A 20,478-nucleotide genomic window follows, 5' to 3' on the forward strand; every position below is an offset into this window, starting at 1 on the left:
GAGAGAGAGAGAAAGAAAGAGAGAGAGAGACTTTGACTTTTTATGGATTCTTTAATTCATCAATTTCGCTTATTTACATATTTACATGTTTTAAAACCCCTCAGACCCCCCCATCCCACACCCTCCCACCCAAAAATAAATCCAAGAGTCCATTTGTTCTTAAACTGATTCCACTTTAAATACATCCATTTTGTTTTGTTTTTTAAGTGTCTTCTGGTCTGCTGATGTCCATTTTCTGACACATTTTTCCTTATCGGGGATGTAGCTGGAGAGTGAAACATTATCTGTGCTGTGGCTGTTGGTGATGGGTTTCTGAACTGTTAAAGAATGCTGGTTCGTCTGACTCAATCTCTCCATCCTACATCTGTGTGAGATCTGCTCCTGTAGTACCTCTGCTGCACTCTGCTCCTTCTACTGTCCTGCATCGTGCGTTCTGTGATTTACTGTAGGTTTGATTTGATGTTCATCTTCTCCCTGTTTTTGGTTGTTAGTTTCCCTGTGGTGTGCTGTGCCTCATCGGTGTTGTTGAGTGCCTGTGGGTTCTTCTGCTGCTGTTGTACGGGGTTAGGATGCTCCTCGGTGCAGACGTTAGGGACGGGGGCACTGCTAGCGGAGATTTTGTTATCGGGTTTAGCACTAATGCTATTCACAGTGTCAGTGTTAGCATCGGTGCGGGTGTTATTCCTGGCTGGTTGTGTTTGTTTCAGTGCTGCTTTTGTGTTCGTCACTGACCTCCTTTAGCGCTGGCTCCGGTGTGTCACTGCCCTGTTAGTCATTTGCTCCAGGCTCCTGTTCTCCGGTGTACTCCTGCTGCTGCTGTAACCCGGCCGAGTCGTCCCCGGAGCTCCCCAGCTGCACAGCTCTGCGTGGGCAGCTCAGCCTTTCATGCCCGATGTCCCCACACCCAAAACATCTCAGGTGTTCAGTGGTGGCGTCTTTGCACTTGAAATTTACATAGAATGTTTTGTCATTGAGAGACTGTCAGCCAATAAGACACTAGCATTTCCACGTATTTTCCTGTAAACCCGGTCTCGCCTCCGTTCACTGAAGATATAAAATTACAGGTGGTCTTTTACTGACATTTACTTGCGTAGTGAAAAACCGCTCCAAGTGGAGAAATCTTCGGGGCTACAGCCCTCAATGCCCAGGCCAGGTTATGCCCCTGCCTGACACCATACTGGAGAGGCAGCGTCTCCCAAGCGGCCTCAGTCGCCATGGTGTTCCGCTCACTCTGACTCGCTCTCAACTTTTACTGGCCACTGATAACTCACTTATAACTTAAAACGTTCAATAAACAAAATAGAGAGAGAGAGAGAAAGAATACAAAAGTCAGGGTAGATTAGTAAGCATGACAAACAAAATTCAGCCAATCACATTACTGTACCTATTACAACAATGTAACATCTCAGATGTTAAAAGATTTCACAAACCTTGATATTGGGTTTGCTTTCTTGATTGATAGAAGGAGGATTTCAAAGACGTGTCTCAAATTGCTTACCTTTCTTAATCTTCAAGCCAATGTTTGAAATTAAATAAAGAATCATGCAGACCTTCAGCTTTATTTTGGGTGAACAATGTAGGGATTACAGCATTTACGTCTTCATGGACCTCATCTTGTGCACAGGGGCATCGTCATGCTGGAAGAGGTTTGGGCCGCTTTGTTCCAGAGAAGGGAAATTGCGATGTTACGGCATACAGCAAAGACATTCAATACAAATATGTGCTTTGTGGCAAGAGTTTGGGGAAGAACCACAACTGGGCGTGATGTGATGTGTCAGGTTTTGATCAATAAAAATCGAAATGCTTTTGAAGTTGAAAACATTGACATTTATTTCTCAGTTTGGAGCTTATACATTTTCTGATTACTCTGGATTTTATTACATTATTGGCAAAGATACTATAGTCGCATTTTTATACATAAATACAAAAATCTGAGGTAGGGCCTCAATGACATTTAAAATAAATTTTCACATACATGATATTATTTTTATGGCACAGGATTTTAAACCTATACGTATATATATCTTTTTCATTTATACATATATATTTCTATTTTTAAACCAATGTTATGACGTGTTGGAGGTACATATCTGTATCCATAGGCAGATTTCCCTCTCTTTAATAAAACACACAGAAATATATATTACATAAGTAATTAGAGATTTTACCTATGCAATGATAGGTCCACAATAAAGTGCCAAAAGACACAACAGACATTACATTAGAGATCTATATGGAGATATATGACTGACTAGAAGCTACTTGGTATTAATATTTTTGAAATACACTTTTTTTTAATTATCTATAAGGCTGTTTGACCTGAACATACATCAGTGAGCACTACATGGAAAATGAGTGGCAGTATCTCTGTCTCCTAAACACATAGCTTAATATTGTCTTCTTCATATATACGTAGGCTATTTATATAGTTTATATGTAGATATTATCTTTTATTTAATAAATATTTCACAAAATTCTCCTTCTTTGGTTACCTACTGGTCCTTGTTGGACCATAGGCATTTATTATTTAATTTTTTGTTTTGTTTTAGTTTTTTTTTTGTTGTTGTTGTTGTTTTTTTAAGAAGGGGGAAAAAATAAGCCAGCTTGTCCAGATGTGAGGAATTCATGCAAAGGAGAGAAAGAAGGAGAACAGGAGAGGAGATAAAGAAGAGGAGAAAAGAACACTGGAATAACACAGATAAACACAAACAGCGCATGCAAGTCAGTCAGCTAGCTATTTATTTAGTGTCCGCGTGTTTTTATTTTTCAGGTCGAGAATAGAGAGATGTTAGGCCTAGAGAGCGCAAAATTTTTATGCTGGATATTACATCACTGCTCAACAAAACTATTACAAGTCATAGTCTCCATTCTAAGCTCATTAGATTATCATGCAGGCTATGACAATATTTTCTAATTTCTCTTCTTTCTATGTATGCATGTTAACCCTAGCCTATTATTAGCCAACTATTAGAAGGCTATTAGCTAGCTACTTAATAGGCTACAGTACATTCTCTACTGTACAGTAAGAGACAATGTTTATATTATCTGCTAGTATTTGGAACACTATATATTATATGGAGATGAATATTATTAGCCATTTGTATTTGCTTTCTGCACTGTGTAAATACTGTTGTGTTTGGCTATGGTATTCAGACACTTTAAATGAATTTATGAAATAACTGAAGTTTGGGAGAAAGTGAGAAGCTGGGGCTCTGCCTTCTTTGTAGTTAACCAGCTATACATTTCCATTAGTCCCTTTCTCTACATGTGGCAGAGTTTCTACACCCCCCTACCTCCTCCATACTATTCAACAACTCCTACCCAAGACTTTTCATTGGCAGGGAGTCTGACTATCTAGCTCAAATCTGAAGCTGTCCAGAACTCCAGCTCACATTCTCCTAGTTCTCCTTCATTATCGCAGTTCCACAGTGACTCTCTGTGCCATTTAATTGACAACATGCTCTGCTGCTTGAAAATATAGAGCCGTAAATATATGCAGAGATTCTCATACAGTCTCCTGTGTCTCTAGTCACCTACCAAAAAGTGGTTGGTACTGTAACTAACCTGAACTTTGTGTTCTGAAGGAGGAACAGACATTTAAACATGGCATTTTTGCACTATATAGGTTACTCATTACACACCGAGTGTCATCATAGATATTCTTCATTTTCAGAACGTTGTATTTTAATATTTCATAATTTTATACTGATTTCAGGACTCTCTTCATAGTCATACTGTTAACATAGGGCAATCAAGTTACAGCTTGTCCATCATCATTTGTTTTTATATTAATACATCTGGAAGATAAGTGATATTTGTTAGGACTATAGGGGCATTAAATTCCAGTCGTGATTTAATTGACCAAAATTATCATTATGGTCATTAACGTTGATCTTGTTTTCACTATATTCAGTATAACGATCCATAATTAATGACTAGCCAATGGCTACAAGTAGAATTTTTCCAACATCTCGCTTTTGATGCAGTGTCCAGGGTTAACCTTGGGTAAAGCTTGCTTGTTACTGTCCAATTTAAACTTTGCTTTAACTCAAGTTTGGTATCATACTAATATTTGTAACTCTATTGCCACATACAGCCACGTATAGCATTATTTTACACTACATTCTCACTTGATTTAATCCACTCTGTTTTCCTAAAGTCACATGTCTAGACATATTAACATACAAGACATGGCTGGATCATGACAAAACCCTCCACAGTTCACTTGAACAATATACAGTACTAATGTACAGCAACATGGAATCTATATCTGATTTTATATATTCAAACAAACTATATTTTACTGTTTTTTCTTCTTCCTATTGTAAGCATGATACAATGGTACAATATTTCCACAGCATTGTATAGTGATAAATATATCAAAGAGGCCATTTGAATCATCTGTCCAGTTTCATGAAGATTTCTAACAAACCTGCATTTTTTTCCTGAGGGGGAGAAAATCATATTTAAAACAAGATATTTTCGCACTATATAGACTACGCTGACTGCCAGATATTTTTCATTATCTGCCGTCTATCCCAAGCTGCTAACACTAGATGGCTATTTAGGAACACAGTTACTAAGGAATGCACTTTTATACACACACTCACACACATACAAATTTTGTGGTACTAAATACTGAAAGGAATTCATATACATAGAATATTTATATATATAAATATATATATATATAAGGAGGAAGGATTATACTTTTTTTTTTCTCATGACACCTCATCTATGACATAATGAGAAAGCATGCAGCAAATCCGGACGCACTCGAAAATCTCAGTGTTATACTTCAGCTTTTGTAGCATTTCGAGCAACTCACTCAACGCACCTAAAGAGGTCTGTGTGATTATTAAGAGCCAATAATATTTGATTGCTTTAGAATTCATTACTTTGATTGGTCACTATCACACATACATTTAATTTAAACAAAAAGATATATTTATATGTTAAACCTCTGAGTTTTAGTAGAAGATAATTTTCCTCATGGCTTCAAATGTTTAGGAATTGTTCAGGAAAAGGAAAAGTCATGGATGTGAGTTATGAATTATGAAGTGCAAGTTGCCTGCTATATCTGTAACATAGACATAGACGTCGTATGTCTTTAGTGTCCCTGCGTCAGGCTTTAGTATAGTGTGCCGATTAATTTGATCACTAATCGACCTCTTTTTTTAGTGAGCATGCTACAAGCTAGCTACTTAATAGGCTACAGTACAGTACTATGTACACTGTCTGTATACCATACTTTTGATTATTGTTAGCTAACAACAATTGACGACAGGCATGCTGTTCTCATTTGTAGCAACTCTTCTGCATTGAAATAATATTAAATAAAATATGGGTCTGAATAATCCAAATCCGCCCTTCCGCTATTCAATGAGAAAAAGCACATAATCATCTCACTAGAAATTTGATTGTAGAAATATAAAGGGTCATTATCCATCTCTGAAACCTGTATTTGAAAGTCCAAAAGTAATTTAGAAGGGGGTTTTTTTGCAAATAAAAAGGATAAATGAATCAACTTCTTCGGAAGAAAAAATAAATAAATAAGGCCAATGACAATTATACCTGAGACCCTGTTTCATGGCATGACTTCGACAACAGATATAAAAGAAAAAGAGAAATATCTCCAAACATCTTACTCCGAGACAAATAACTATTTTTGTAATCTACTGACGCTGAAGGAAGGCGATGACATTTAACACAGAGCTTAACTAACTACAACTCTCTAAAATATATAAATATCATATTTATCAGCCACACAGCTAACGACACACAAGTTAGCACACATGCCACACTGCCAGTGTAAATTTGATACACACACACACACATATATATATATATATATATATATATATATATATATATATATATATATATATATATATATATATGTATATATATATATATATATATATATGGATTTATATCATAAAGATTCTCCTTCTTGCATAAAAGACACAAGTAAAGATCACAAACATGTAGCGTTAAATATATATGTTTTCACACATAAATGCTACCTGGCCACTGAGTAGTGTTCTAAACATTATGGCTGCAATCGTCTGCTTATTCACGTGAGAGGTTAATGTGCATACAGTTTTTAGAGATTACGTAATTGAAAGAAATCAACAACTAGCTTTGTGCTTCTTGTAATGCAGGAATATAGGATTTAGCAGCTAGCATAATGCTGTCCTTCTAGCTTCATATTTATTCTGAATTGTACAGCAACAATGACAGAAAGATGCTGCACAAAATAAAACCTATTATTGTTATATTCAGAAGAGGTCAGAGGCACAGATTTACGGATTTAAAGAGCAGGTAAAGAGCAGGAATTAGCCTTAAAAAAGAAATAAATAATTGTTCATCTCCCGTACGTGATTTGGGTCTTTCAGGATATGTTTGTGTATGAGAGGGAGAAAAAGTATGCAGAAAGGTGTATACAAGATGTCCACCATTGAAATGATAGCGGCTATGCAGTCAAGAAGAAAGAAAAATAAGTTTTTAGAGAAGAGGGAACAGTGAACACAAAGGAAAGGGTGGACAGTTATAAGAGAAAGAGGTCTTTCCTTCTAGGAGGAAGGAATAACAAGAACTTGAAGGTAGAAAATTGAAGTTGAAGAAAGTGGCTGGAAGAGTTTAAACAGAGTTTAAGCCCCTGGTGTGTTGATAAGTCTGTCGATTAGTGCGTACTAAGGTATTAATAGAAATTGAGGGTAGACAAATGAAGTCAAAAAGTCAGTGGGCGACGGTCATGAGGTCAAGGGCCAGATAGCTGGAAGTCCTTTGGAGGAAGTTTGAGCCCCAATGAATTTGTTCCAAGTGGGTCAATCATGTTTTTATAGCGCTCACCACGATGCTTCATCAAGAAAGGACCCCAATCAGGCTGAGGAGAACATACAAGCTTCAATCGCTGCAGGGAAAAAGAGAAGGGGGGGGGGGGGGGGGGTGTAGTTTTGTTAGTTACTTTTAAAATGTTGTATTGCAAAATTCAGTTGTTCCTTAATTATTATTTCCATCCTATAAAACTGGGTTTACAAATTGTATTGTCATTACAGTCAAAAGCTGAAATTGAAATCGACAGAAAGGGAAATAATACGGGGATACAACCTTAAAGACTACCTGTTTTAGTTCACGCCCATGATTATATCTGTATGATTCATCAATACTGAATATTTCAATATGAACATAAAAGTTCACATGACTTTAACCTGGCTCTAAATATCATCTGATGTTTCAATACATCTTCAACACAAAAATAACTAAGAATATCCTTTCAGCAAAAACGCCATATTTCTGAGTCAAACATTATAGTTCTGAGTAACATTATAGTTACTCGGACATTCAACTTGAATAAACTGTATAACAGGTTAATTCTGTATTACTGTACTCATATTATTACTGATATTATGAATACGATTATTAGTACCTCGATGATGGTTCCTGGAGCAAGGTACATCTTAATGACGAACATGATGGGGATCCAGATAACAGAGCAGATGACCATGAGCCAGCCGAGCACCATGGACCAGGTGGGGTAGGTGTAGTCCTCGTAGGTCATCACCTTCCACTGGTACAAACTCAGCACCAAAATAAACTACAACACAAAACAGAATAAAAAAATAGAATCAATCTAAATTACAACACAGCAGTGAATAAATCTGAACTACATCCAAGTATTAGACTGTCATTCAAGACTGGTCACTCTCCATCTCTACCAGCTTTCTATATAAAATTAATAAATAACAAGAAAGTAACATTTAAGCAAAAAAATGTTTTTGTGCTAAACTGATTTTCTATCCATCCATTTTCCGTACCGCTTATCATACACGGAGTTGCAGGGGAGCCTGGAGCCTATCCCAGGGAACTCTGTGCACAAATTTCAGGGAACACCATGGACGGGGTGCCAACCCATCATTTGCACACACTACAGACAATTTGGAAACACCAATCAGCCTACACCATATGTCTTTGGACTGGGGAAGGAAACCAGAGTGCCCAGAGGAAACCCCCAAAGCACACCTCCTGCCTCTTCCACGTTATACATGTAAAAATTCAACTGTGTAACTTTTGGATATTCAGAAATGATATCTTCGACAGTTTAGACAAAATCAAAATTCATATATCATGCAATTTTAAGTAATCTGGATACTCATATAAATAATTTATGTATGAAAAGGTTGAAGCTGTTGAGCTAGAGAACTCATGCCAAAGTTTTTTGGCAGGCTAGAATACAAAATGCACCAGCCATTATGGTTTTGTTCTTTACACTGTATTTCAGCTAGCTAGCTATCATTAAATGACTAGTTTATTCATTAATTTGTTATTTGATTCACTTCAGCATTGGTGCCTTTTTTTTTTTTAATTTTAGTAATACTACTACATTGTGTGGTTTTAGGACACAGCAATTCATGAAAATGTATGCACTCACAGCAAACCCACATAATGAAATGTTCTTTCACAAGTCCAGTATTTAGCATTTTCAAAAAACGTGTATCCTGTAGCTTCAAAAACAGGCTGCTATTGTGTTCAGACTGAAGAGCTGTAATTGTGCCAGCGACATAGTTTTCTCCCAGTCTCAGGCAGTCTGTAACAGTCCATTTCCTGTCTCCAATTTGAGCGTAAATGCTTAGATGTAGGAAGGAAAAAGGGAGGAAAACTGTTATGTATAGAATGAAACATACTGTGAGAATAGTCGGTGTTACAAAAGCCCAACACATCCTCCAGAACCTGTTCGGCTGGAAACCAATCATCATTTCTATGTCCTCGCAGAACCGTTGCAAGCCTGCAGAGAGAGCGAGAGAGCGAAAGAGAAAGGGAAATATTGATTTATTGATGCAGAAGAAAACGAACAACAAAGAACAAAGGAGAAAATAAATTAGGAACCTAAAAAAACTTTCACTTTAGTAAATTAGAGGCACCATGTTTTTGTCCCTCCTGTAGCGTGTACTATTTCACACTGCTCCATTTCATTGTCCCAGACTGCCTCTGTATTTTACAGCATAAACATATTTATGTTCCAAATCTCAGAAGATTTGCATTTAATCTATTTTTTCAGTGAGGATGAAAAATACTCCTGATGGTAATGGAGCTCCAGTGATCATCCTCATGCTTATGCCTTCTTCAGATTTCAGCTGTGTGCAGTTAAAAGTGGAAACAAGACATGGAATACAGAGAAAACCTCTGTATACCGAATGATCTTCAACGTATACCGAATGATCGTCAATGTATACCGAATGATCGTCAATGTATACCGAATGATCTTCAATGTATACCGAATGATGTTCAATGTATACCGAATGATCTTCAATGTATACCGAATGATCTTCAATGTATACCAAATTATCTTCAATGTATACTGAATGATCTTCAATGTTTGCTGAATGATCTTCAATTTATACAGAATGATCTTCAATGTATACTGAATGATCTTCAACGTATACCCAATGATCTTCAATGTACACCAAATGATCTTCAACGTATACCCAATGATCTTCAATGTATACTGAATTATCTTCAATGTATACCCAATGATCTGCAATGTATACCGAATTATCTTCAATGTACACCGAAAACAATAGTATTGGTCAATATTTTTGGAGGGGACAGTCCAACTTTCATATCCTGATATTTATATCTAGATGTGTTAAACAGCTTAAGTCTTGAAGTAAATTAAAGTAAATAACAATTAATAATTGGTTGCATATCCCTTGATTAGAATAACTGCATTAAGACGGTGACTTTTGTGGGTTTGTACTGTAGCTTCTTTCAGTTATTGATTGTTTAGCTGCATGTTTTTTTCCAATCAGTCTCCTCTTCAGGAGGTTTAATACATGCTGAACTGGGTTCAAATCTGGAGATTGACTTGCCAGACTAAAACCTTCCACTTTTCCCTCCTGATAAAGTCTTTTATTGAGTTGGCAGTGCTTTTTGAGTCATTGTCTTGCTGCATTATCTAAGTTCCCCCTAATTAGATTGGATTAATTTCTCTGTAAATTGGAAGACAGTTTGTTTCTCTAAACCTGAGAATTCATTCTGCTGTTACCATCATGAGATCCATTATCGATAAAGATCAGTGAGCCTGTTCCAGAAGCAGCCATGCAAGCCCAAGCCACAACACTACCTCCACCATGCTTGATTGATGAGCTTCTATGTTTTGGATTATGAGCAGATCCTTTCTTTCCACACTTTGGCATTTCCACTGGTAGAGGCTAATCATGGTACCAAAATTTTGTGGCTCATCTCAGTATTTCTATGCAATTTCCAATCTGGCTTCCTCATTCTTATTGTTCATGAGCGGTTTGCATCTTGTTGTGTGGCCTCAATATTTCTGCACTTGAAGTCTTCATCGAATGGTGGATTGTGATACCTTCACCCCTGCCTTGTGACTGTCACTATCTGTTGTTTTTTGGGGTTTTCTTCACAGCTCTCACAATGTTTCTGTCATGTTTTCCTTGGCCGACCCGTTCCATGTCTGGTTGTTAGTAGTGAGTAGTTTCTTTCTGTTACAGGACATTCAAAACTGTTGTATTAGCTATGCCTATGTTTGTGTAATGGGTCTGATAGATTTTTCCTCTTTTCTCAGCTTCAAAATGGCTTGCTTTTCTCCCACAGACAGCACTTTTCGGCTCATCAGAGAAACAGAGTAAACAGATAAAGCTTCATGTTGGAAGCTGTCTAAAACTGCTTATTTCAACCCAATTTGTCAGTTCTGCTAAACCGGGAATGACAAAAGCAACATCTAGTGGCCAAAGTAGGTAATGTTCATTCACATCACAATGAAAATACCAACAACAGCAAAAATGTACTAAAACTGAGAGAAAAAATAAGGTGGGAAAAACATTATGGACACTGAGTGAGACCAGTTACAATTGTGGTTAAGTAAAACAAATAAGCAATTATTCAATCAGCCAATCCAATTATGTAGCAGCAACACAATGCATAAAATCATGCAGAAGATGTCAAGAGCTTCAATTAAAGTTCTTCAAACATCAGATAGGGAGGAAATGTGATCTCAGTGACTTTGACCACTGCATCGTTTTTGGTGGATTCTTTCCAGATGGGCTGGTCGGAGTATTTCAAAAACTGCTGTGCAAAAAAAACTTAAACATCCAATGAGCAGCAGGAATGAGGAGAATAGCCAAACTGGTTCAAGTTGATAAGAAGGCTACAGTAACTCAAAATACTACATACATTCTCACGCTCATCATTGTGAGCAGAAAAGCATCTCAGTATCACAAGTGCTTAGAACAAAACAGGGTAAGTGAAGATTCAGTGAAGACCATAAAATAAGGCCAGGATATGAGCCTGTGCCCAATGTAGCCTCAATTTCCTGTTCTGAAAGGAGGGCAACTTGATGTGCTCCTTCTGCTGTTTTAGCCTATCTGCTATTTAAGTTGCTATGTTTTTCTGCTTTTTATGTTTTTTATAAAGAGTGATGATATTCTTCCTGTCAGCTTGAAACTGTTCTCCCCTGATCTCTTTCATTAACAAGACATTTCTGCCCTGCTAAACAACTGGATGTTTTTAGTTTTTCTTGCCGAGAAAAATCCCAAGTGATCGTCAGTTTCTGAAATAATCCACCAGCACCCATGCCAGCATCATCAGTGACATCACCAGAATATCCATAAGTTAAATAATGCACAATAGTTCACCAGTTTAAATGATCTGTCTTACAGACAAATAATAATAATGATAATAATAATAATAATAATAATAATAATAATAATAATAACAAACAACAACTATTATTATTATTATTATTATTATTATTATTATTATTATTATTATTAAAGGCTGCATAAAAATGGTTAAAATTACTAATACTTTTCATAAATAGTGAACAGGCTTTTCTTCCATACTGTACTTATATATAAGCTTATATTCTGTGAATTCAAATAAGACTGCTCCTTAGTCATATTATCTGAGGATTTATCATTTGAGCTAAACGCCAACCGAATTAAGTCAATAAAAATACCAAACCAAGCTTTTTGTCTCCAATCTCCATTCTCAGCAGTACAAATGGTCAATGAGTGTTGTGATTGGTAGGATATACTGATGCTGAGTTTAATGCAAAGCCAGTAAAATAATGTCTCTAATATTTGCTTATTAACTTTAGCTCTAGCTAAGTTCACCTCACAATCGCAGTTGATTACGTTTGAGAAAACCACAATTGGTGGTCAAAATTTTTAATCCAATTCATAATAACGGTTCTTGCCTGTTTTTCTTTTTAACCAACAGGAAGTTAATTCTCCATTCATTCATTCATTCATTCATTCATTCATTCATTCATTCATGTTTTTGAGCCATTAGATTTAGTACCAAACAGTAAAGTTAATGAACTCACCATAGATGTAAGAAATTCCAATTAGCTCAAAGATGGCTAGGATGACAAGAGAATACGAGGCTGCATAGGTGTCAACTAGCTGTAGCATGTACATGCCACTCTGTGGGGGTAAAATACACACACACACACACACACACACACACACACACACACACACACACACACACACACACAATGCATAGAGAGAAAATGACTAAGCAAAGTTTATTTTGAATAGAAGGAAAATGTCATAAAATTCATGTTTTTAAACTGCATTATCACATACTTTTTATTTTTTACTTTAAACAAAAGCAATGTTTGGTTACTAGCTTATTTTACAAAAAAATTAATTAATACATAAGGGATTGGAACTTCATTGCTGTGCTTTCTCAATCACTCACTTTAAGTAACCACTTTATCCTGATCAGGTTTGAAGAGGATCCAGAGCCTATTCTGGGAAAACTGGGTTTAAAGTGGGATTACACCCTGGATAGGACACCAATTCATCACAGGGAACAATGCACACACATATTCACACCTAGGGGCAATTTGTTGTAGCCAGTCCCACCTACTGGTATGTTTTTAGGAAATGGGATGTAATCGGGGAAAAAACCCATGCAGACATGGGGAGAACATAGAATCTCCATGATGGCCTGAGCCCAGTATCGAACGCAGGACACTGATACTCACAGAAATGCTACCCACTGCTTCACCTTTCCGCCCTACTTTTCGATTGTGTGTGCCAAGCTGCTTTACATGCCTCGAGTTTAAAAGGAATGCTTACTGAAGATAGCAGAAAGATACATCGTATCTAAGCCATTTAGTGCTTTAAATGTTTAAAGTAATACTTGGTAGTTAGTGCAGCACTTTATAGCTAGCCAGTTAAATCAAATTAAATAAGAACAGGGTAGATTTTACCCTTATAGCTACGTTAGCTTTATAGCTCCAGTGTAAAATTAAAGTGGTATTCGCTGATCAACTACATTTGGTATAAGGGGGATATTTAATTTTCCAGTGACCTATTCTTTGAAGCATTTTAAAATATGTACTACTAAGCATTCTCTATTTTAACACACCAACTGTAAGGTGTGCCAATTCAAAAGTCATGATTCCAACCTCAGTTATCATCGGGAAGCCCAGAATATAGAAGCACACACAGCACACGAGGGTGAAGAGAGGCTTGTGCTTTCGCAGATATTTGGGAAATTCATCAGCTACTGATGTCACGATAGTCTCGATGGTCGCAAACTGTAGAGGGGACAAGAGTATGAGTGTAAATAGAACACACCTGTACCGACATCATTGGCATTTCCGGTTTCTCTCTTTCTCTAATTCTCTCTCACACTCCCCCCCCCCCCCCCCCCCCCACACACACACACACACACACACATTGCATAGTTACCATGGTATCCAGTCCAAGCGTTAGGAGCATGAGGAAGAAGATGATGGCCCAAAATGGAGAGATTGGTAGCCTAGTGAGGGCTTCTGGATAAACCACAAAAGCAATGCCAGGACCTAGAGAGAGAGAGAGAGAGAGAGAGAGAGAATGTATATAATGCTCAAATTTACATAAACCTTAGGGCAAACCTTTAAGTGAAATTACTTCATTTTAGTTATAATAAGTTGTGCGTTAAATATTTTTAAAAAATTGTATTTGTACGCTCTAACCGACAAATGTTTCATTTTATTAATTAGCTAATAAAGAAAGTTGTGTCACTAAACAGCATCTGTAAAATAAGTAATAGTAGGATTTGAGTAGGAATAGTATCAAAAATAGCTAAAAGGTTCAATTTATAAAGTTTAAATAGTTCTGTAATAATCATATCATTTGAAAGTTACCTTAGAAATAAACGTAACTCAAAATATAGCCATGCAAAGGCTTTATAATTCTGTATCACAGCATATTTGTGATAGTGAGGCATTAATAAAGGTTTCATATTTAAGGGTTTTTATAAGAGTTTCATATTGCCAATAAAATTCTGACCACAAACCTGACATCACATTTATGCAGTACTATATATTTTTTTTAATGACAAAAATACTCTGCTTTCATGGATATCAAACAATTGCAAACAAAAAAACAGGTTTATCAAAAAATATCTTTGTTAAATATAGGTGTGCAACAATTATTGGCACCCTTTTAGTCAATACTTCGTGCTAGCTCACTTTGCCAGCTCTGAGTCTTCTCCTAAAATGCCTGATGAGGTTGGAGAATACATGGCGAGGGATCTGAGACCGTTCCTCCATACAGAATCTCTCCAGATCATTCACATTTCTAGGTCCACGCTGGTGGACTCTCCTCTTCAGTTCACCCCACAGGTGTTCTATGGAGTTCAGGTCAGGGGACTGGGATGGTCATGGCAGGACCTTGATTTTGTGGTCAGTAAACCATTTCTGTGTTGATGTTGATGATGTTTTGGATCATCGTCCTGCTGGAAGATCCAACCACGGCCCATTTGAATCTTTCTGTCAGAGGCAGTCAGGTTTTCATTTAATATCTGTTGATATTTGATGGTGTCCATGATGCCATGTATCCTAACAAAATGTCCAGGTCCTCTGGCAGAAAAACAGCCCCAAAACATTAAAGATCCACCTCCATATTTAACCGTGGACATGAGGTACTTTTCCATACGGCTACCTCTCTGTGTGCTCCAAAACCACCTCTGTGTTTATTACCAAAAAGCTCTATTCTGGTTTCATCTGACCATAGAACCCGATCCCATTTGAAGTTCCAGTAGTGTCTGGCCAACTGAAGACGCTCGAGTTTGTTTTTGGATGAGAGTAGAGGCTTTTTTCCTGAAACCCTTCCAAACAGCTTGTGGTGATGTAGGAGACTTCAGATTGTAGTTTTGGAGACTTTCTGACCCCAAGACACAACTAACTTCTGCAGTTCTCCAGCTGTGATCCTTGGTGATTTTTTGGCCACTCGAACTGTCCTCTTCACAGTGCGTTGAGACGATATAGACACTCATCCAATTCCAGGTCGATTCATAACATTTCCAGTTGACTGGAACTTCTTAATTATTGCCCTGATGGTGGAAATGGGCATTTTCAATGCTTTTGCTATTTTCTTATAGACACTTCCCATTTTGTGAAGCTCAACAACCTTTTGCTGTACATCACTATATTTCTTGGTCTTACCCACTGTCATAAATGACTAAGGGAATTTGGCCCGTGTGTTACCTAATATTTATACTACTGTGAAACAGGTAGTCACGGTTGAACAATTTCCTGTTCCTAGTCACCCAGGTCTACCAAATAAAAATGTAAAATATCAATGGGAATATACTGAAAATTTTAAATATTTTTCTCATATGAATCCACAGGGGTCCAAATAATTGTTGCGCACCTATATTTAACAAAGATATTTTTGATAAACCTGTGTTTTGTTTGCAATTGCTTGATATCCATGAGGGCAGAGTATTTTTGTGAATTTTTTTTAACAAAATATCAAAAAGTTAAACAATAAAGAAAATTTTTCACAGCCTTGTTTTCTCATATTTACCAAGGGTGCCAATATTAGTGGAGGGCGCTGTAATTGTTAATGTAAGATTAACATTATTTGTTAGCTGTATGTAGTTCACAACATAAAACTAAAGAAAAATGTTTGCGTTATTTTTTCGTTTTTTTTCCCCACTAAACTATCCCTTTATTGACCTACCTTCATCTGCCACTTTCTCGATCGGCACCTTAAGCTCATGAGCCATGAAGCCAATGACAGAGAAAATCACAAAACCAGCAAAAATACTTGTAGCGCTGTTTGTACACGTCACTATTATAGTGTCCCTGTTGGGGGAAAAATAAGGATCTATAAGACAAAATGTAATTTTATAAAGCACTTTCCAGAGCTCAAGTCTGTAAAATAATCACAAAAGTTATACAAGCATCTCAAGGCAGATGAACAAAGCTTTTGGAACAAACATCAGCAAGTGCTATGTGTGGCAACAAAACTTGATGTGGTACAGAACAAAACCTACAATCAACATCAAAATTATCACACTCACTGATTTCAACAAGACATTTTTATGGTCCTTAATTTTGTTGCTCCACTTTTGTGCTTCTTGATAATGTTTTTTGTTGTATTCGTATGTTACGTGTATAGTAGATTATGCAACATGTATAAGTATTTATTCCAAATTTTCTTCTGCTGTGTATTCAAATCTATAATTTATCACATAAGGACAGAGGCCTTATTCCCCCACTCTGTGCAAGTATCTACATGAAACATACTTGTCTTATATTGTGTTTGTTTTGGGGGTTTTTGTATGTTTTTTAAATTGCCCAATAAAAGTACTAGTTGATTAAACCTTGAGAATAGACTCATGGCATGGTATTGGAAATACCTATAAGATTTGTGTGAGTGTGCAAGGCCTTTGCTGAAATACAGCCTCGCTTCCTGTTTGGCAGCTTCGCTGGCAGATTTGTTGGCACATTACTGGCAAACCGTTTGGAATCTCAACATTCTTTTGATAACTTTTTTCCAGGTTGGTCTGATGATTCGTTGGCCCCTTACGGACAAACCACTTGGAGTATTCAAAATTCTTTTGATAATTTTTGTGAAGCTTACTCTGAAGATGATGTGTGCCAAATTTGAACAAAATTTGTGGGGGGAGTAGCAAAAAAAAAAGTTTTTGACAAAAAAAAAGTTTTTGACAAAATCCAAGATGGCAGAAAATCTAATTAGGAAGAAATTGATGGCATAGGGTTCATGCCTTGAAACCTGTCTCAACACAGGGAATTCAGGGATGCCTGGCTTTTAAATTTTGGACATATGGTTCATGTACAAGTTATGACCATAGACATTACTTCCAAATTAGGCCCAAATATGACCATATGGTGGCGCTAGAGCATTGGCCACACTTAGCCCAAATTTGGTCAGAATGTTCTTTAGACCCTCTCCAATTAGTGTGTTAAATTTCACAACTTTTTACCGGATGGTTCTATGGGCTGCCATAGACACCCTAGCCACAAGAAAAAGCAGAAGAACAATAATAAGAAAAGGTATAATAATAATAAGGTACCTACACGCCTTCAGTACCTGGCCCCCTAATAAGAAAAGGAGAATAAAAACAGGGTGCCCACTAATAATAATAATAATAATAATAATATGTGTAATGTATATACTGTATGTGACAGCCTGGGAAAACCCATCTTGTGTCTCTATGGTTCTATTATACCTCTCCTAAACACCAGGGCTAGTGAGAATCACCTACATACACATACTGAAACCTTCTGTTGATAGACGTCTGTCATTTCCATTATTATTCTGCATTGCTTCAGTGAGTGAATTTTGTACTTTTTGGAAACATTCATAAACATTAGGCATATGCATTTGCATAACCGTTCTGTTGCTCAAAAGGTACTCATCTCTCAGTCTGAGGCTGCGCACAGAGTTTTTCACATGGTCCACCATCTGGCCAACTGTTGGCCTATGAAAACATTAGCATGGTTGAGTGTTCTCCCTCACCCTACTTCATTCTCCACCACTGAGCTTGTAAAGTTAACCAGACACCCCTAAAATGCAAAGGGAAGAGTCTGGCTTCCCTCTTTTCACAATTTCTCTGCTAAGTGGGGCCTCCCTGGGGGCCTCCATCCTTCATTCAGCTTAGCCCCACAGCCTCCACAATCCTCAATATAGATTTCTCTCAATATCCTGGCTACTGTTGAGCATGACTGCTACTGCTCTAACTTCCCCACACCCATTAGACCAACCAACTGCCCTGTTAGCATATTGAAACATTGTTCATAGTTAGTTTACTACATTAGCTGGAATCACATTTCCAATGATAAATCCTCTTTCTCTTCACTGAGGCATTTTCCCTCCCTCTGTAATTCATTTATCAACTCTGATATGCCCTGTCATCCAAAAACTAGCAGGCCCATGGCTATATTCTGCTAGCATGTTCAAGGGTTTTTTGCCTTCTGACAAAAAACACATGTTGACACATGGTTCTCATGGCTGCCCACCAAGTTAGCTGGTTTACACTAGACACAGCTATGGCTCAAAGTGAATAACAAGCCATACTACAGGATTTGTGCACATGCAGCGAATGCCTAAGTTCCCTGGAAGCCAAGGGTGAACACTAGCTATGTGTCTGCTGTCTTGGCACTGATTATCTTAGAGATGCAGTCTCTGCAATTGGAAGTACCATATACTGACTGCACAGTGATGCCTATGTTGACTCTGTACCCCTGGCTAGCAGATTTAGACCTTGACTTGGAGTCAAACCTGACCAAAACATCTATAAATATCAAAGACCGGTAAGCTAAGTAAGAAGCAAAGAAACAATCAGAATCTTTTTCTAGGAGTGTGGATGAGCTAGCTTCAGACATTACCCACTTGAACCATTTATCCTGGAAAGGAAGCCATGCAAAGCAAAAAAATAAAAAAATCTTTTAACATTCAGCAGGGTCCTCCTGTATAGCGAAACAACAGTTGAAAGCTACAGGGAAAATATTGCTTATTGGAAAGTGACCACATTAGGCCAGCATTCTAATGATAGTTTTGTACGGACAAACTTTATTTCCACCATCAACCCCAGCAGTTTGGGGGCACACCACACAGTTTACTTTGAAGTTGAAAAGAAGGATGGTGGTTTCCATCTGATTCCAGATTTGAGGTTGCTGAAATGGGTTTTTTTTTTTAAGCCTTTCTATTTTGCATGTTAAGGGTACCAGATGTTATTCAGACCATGTAGCCCTAAAACACATTCACATTAGTAGATCTGAGCATTAGATGTTTTCATGTTTCATTCATTGTGGAGCACAGATGTTTTTGGAGAGTTACTTTCCAAGTACATTCAAGTACATCCAAGATTTGCTTTCCAAGGCATTCCTCCTACTCTTTAGCCTCTTTTTAGCAATAAGGGTATTATAAAGATGCCTGCACTCAACCTCGTCATCTCTGATGGCCAGAGACATAAGGATAATGCAATATTTGGATGAGTGGCTGCTATGTGCCCCCACCAGGAAGCAGGTCATCCAGGACACATCCACCCTGCTCACACACATTATGGTGGTCGATTTTGTATTAATTTAGTATTAAGTGTTCCTAATGTCAAAACAGACCACACAATTAATTACCGTGAAGCTAGAATGCTGGCCATCCTGTCAACCAATATTTGGCAGACATTACAAGACGCTTACTAATACTGGGATTCAGACAGGTTGCTATGTGTGGTACCAGTTCATACTGAAGATGACAGGAGTAACTACAGCTGCAATAGTCCCCTTGGGCCCATTGAAATTCAGTCACTTTTAAAAGTATAATCTCATTAGGGGGGACACAAGCTCTAACTTGCTGGAAATGCACAGCCTTTCCAACAAAGAGGTCTGTCTTGGAGCAGTACCCCATCAGAGAGAAATTAACCATGGACACGGTTGCCTCCCTCACTAGCTGGGGGGCAATGTGGTGCCACAGAGGCACAAGATGCATGTGGAGACACATTATGAGAAAAGAACACACCAACCAGCTGAGAGGGGTGTATCTAGCCCTTAGATTCTTCTTACTGGTTCTGAGACACTCCACCTGCTGGACCATTTGAACAATATAGTGATGGTCAGATACATCAATTACCAGGGTAGCACAAAATTGGATGGTGCTTTTCACCTTACATGAAGGTCAGCCACAAATTAGCCCCACAGAGAACTTCACTTGCCAGTGGTGCAGTGGACCACTGTCGAGACAGCTCATGTGCCCATATAAGTGTCTTCTGCCCCAGAAGTGGTGTCCAAGCTCTGTGAAATATTTGGCAGGGTGCAGGTGGGGCAAATACATTCACAGTGGTTCTCCCTGGGAGAGCTACACTGGCCCACAGTTGACCTTACTATCCACTGTACCCATTACACTTCTACAACTGATTCTGCCCACAGTGCACCGAATTCAGCTATCAGATTACAGACTCCCGCTTGTAACCCCAAAGAGGCCTTCAAGGCCTTTGTTTCCATTGCTGATCTCAGATGGAATGCCTTGGCAGATTCCTTCCCAAATAAATACCGTCTTGGGAAAAAGAAAGTACACCCTCCCCAACAAAAAACACTGTTAGTGGAAACTGTTTCCGTCTGAGAGCATACATGGCCACATATACTAGGGTGTCGTGCATTCAGAAGTGTCTCTTGAACTGCTGGGTTTCAATACCCTCAACCTTCAC

General features: G+C 37.8%; 1 protein-coding gene across 1 annotated transcript in view; it reads right to left on the bottom strand.

Moving 5' to 3' along the window:
* Positions 1–5,933: 5,933 nt before the first annotated feature.
* slc6a5 (solute carrier family 6 member 5) overlaps positions 5,934–20,478 on the bottom strand; it is a 34,229-nt gene continuing 19,684 nt past the window's right edge. Inside the window, exons 10-16 of the mRNA XM_047158269.2 lie at positions 15,990–16,114; positions 13,731–13,843; positions 13,445–13,576; positions 12,350–12,449; positions 8,688–8,788; positions 7,433–7,600; positions 5,934–6,916 (exon numbers count right to left, since the gene is read on the bottom strand). Coding sequence (XP_047014225.1) covers positions 6,764–6,916; positions 7,433–7,600; positions 8,688–8,788; positions 12,350–12,449; positions 13,445–13,576; positions 13,731–13,843; positions 15,990–16,114 — 892 coding nt within the window. The 3' untranslated portion in view covers positions 5,934–6,763. The remainder of the gene's footprint in view (positions 6,917–7,432; positions 7,601–8,687; positions 8,789–12,349; positions 12,450–13,444; positions 13,577–13,730; positions 13,844–15,989; positions 16,115–20,478) is intronic.

The sequence above is a fragment of the Ictalurus punctatus genome, chromosome 10 (assembly GCF_001660625.3).
Source record: "Ictalurus punctatus breed USDA103 chromosome 10, Coco_2.0, whole genome shotgun sequence".
In the NCBI taxonomy this organism is placed as follows: Eukaryota; Metazoa; Chordata; class Actinopteri; order Siluriformes; family Ictaluridae; genus Ictalurus; species Ictalurus punctatus.